This window comes from Calliphora vicina, chromosome 4, assembly GCF_958450345.1.
Source record: "Calliphora vicina chromosome 4, idCalVici1.1, whole genome shotgun sequence".
NCBI lineage: Eukaryota > Metazoa > Arthropoda > Insecta > Diptera > Calliphoridae > Calliphora > Calliphora vicina.
Genome location: NC_088783.1, coordinates 106,199,971 through 106,201,945, shown reverse-complemented (window position 1 = coordinate 106,201,945; position 1,975 = coordinate 106,199,971). Strand labels below are relative to the sequence as shown.

The following is a 1,975-nucleotide window of genomic DNA, read 5'->3' as shown; positions in this document are numbered from 1 at the left end:
TCTCATATGACTAAGTGGTTTAAATTCTGAATGATCACCTGGGTATGGGAAAGCTCGCCGCATGATCGTTGCCGTGTTTGCTCGCAATCAGATGCACGGACTGAGCGCTGAGTGATTTTTTTCTTGTTTTCGATATTTAATATGGCATATTTATGATCGAATGAGTGTGAATTAATCGAAATTAATTTCAAATAAGAAAATCACCATACATTTTACTGGATACCGATGCGGTAATTCGGCCCCTGTTTAACTCATAAATAGAGAATATTTGTAGAAAATTCTTTTAAATAAATATACATTTAAATATCTTTTTTTGATATTTAAGTGTGTTACAAATGGAATGAGCATTCTCTTCTAGATGATGGGGGGAAAAAATATTTTTTAACGCGAATTTTTTTTTCACCAAAAGTTTTTTTTTCGCCAAATATTAAAAAACTAAAAAAAAATTAAAATTAAAAAAAAATTTTAAATTTCGAAAAAATTCCAAAAAAAAATTTTTACAAAAAAATAAAAAATCAATTTTGGGAAAAAATTTGTTTTGTTTACCCAAAAATATTTAAAATTTTTATTTTGAAGTATAATTTGGTGAAGGGTATATAAGATTCGGCACATCCGAATATAGCTCTCTTACTTGTTATTTAATTCAATCTACCCTCTGAATTGAATAAAACTTTTTCTGACTGATTTTATGGATGAATATTAATAATTGGAATACTATAAGCTAAAATATAAACAAGGCGTTGAGTTAGATCTGAAGGAACCTCTGATCACAATTATTTAAATTTGAAACTATAAATGGGTAAAGTAATAAAATTAATTGATAAATTTGTTTGTTTTAAACTAAAAACTATACAATTTATTATAAACTTTAGAAGTTGAAACAGATTCTGATTCAGATATCTCTTTAATTTCACTTACTGGCAATGTTTAAATTTAAAAACATCATGGATTGTTTAGTACAATATTTAACCCAAATATTTATCTTCATCACTAAATATACGATCAATCCATTCGCCATAAATCGCCATATTTGAAAACACCAAAGGAAACTTGGACGAATCACAGGCTTCATTCCACGACACAATACCCAACAATTTATCATCCACTACCAGAGAGCTAGCATCATCATGAACACACGAACCTCTTGGTATGCTGGCACACAATGTATTTTCACCAGTCAATGGCACTTCCGTATTGTAATCATATTCACCCCATATATTTACCGCTGTACAATTATCCGGATCCCACAGCACAACATCAACAGAATTCAATCTAACAGCAGCTTCTCTCTGATCCCAGTAAATTAGTTTACCAACAGTGCCGCCTGATATTTCGTAATCTGGTTCTGGTAAATCTATAATATCGACGATATTCGAACCCCTTAATAGATCTCTTAGTTTTATTAAGGCTATATTGAAGTCTTTAGTGCTGGGCGTATAACGTGGATGTACTAAGATGCGATCAGCAACCTTTGTATCTGCATCAAGAAAATCCATTTCATCGACTGCTGACACTATAATGTTCATGTATCTATAATTTTTACCAATAACACAATGGGCTGCGGTCGCCACAAAGTTATGCACTATAAGGGCACCAGCACAAATATATTTGCCATGATATATTATGGCAACTTGAAAGGGAAAGTCACCCACTTGAGCCAGCTTATCAGCGGAAATTGTATGCAGTAGTTGAGTTAGGAAAGCGCTTACAAATAAAATGAAAAACATTTTGTGCTGCCGTCAAGTGTTTGGATTTTTAACGAAATGTTTTTCTTTAATAAGTATAATATTGACTTTTATAGTAAACATTTTTAATGATGGCTTAAAATTTTAATTTCATGGTTTTAATTAAATAAGTTCCTATCAATTTGTTGTTTAGAACTGTGTGGAAGATTGTAAAAAGAAGAACAAATATTTTGAGCGAGTACTTTGAGTGAAAAAAACAAAATACATTCAGCATTATCACTCAAAGTACT

General features: G+C 30.9%; 1 protein-coding gene across 1 annotated transcript; it reads right to left on the bottom strand.

The window, feature by feature from the left end:
• Positions 1-965: 965 nt before the first annotated feature.
• On the bottom strand, positions 966-1,727 carry LOC135958646 (trypsin-3-like). Its single transcript, XM_065509540.1, has one exon. It carries the CDS (start codon positions 1,725-1,727, stop codon positions 966-968), a length of 762 nt encoding a protein of 253 aa, XP_065365612.1.
• Positions 1,728-1,975: the final 248 nt, after the last annotated feature.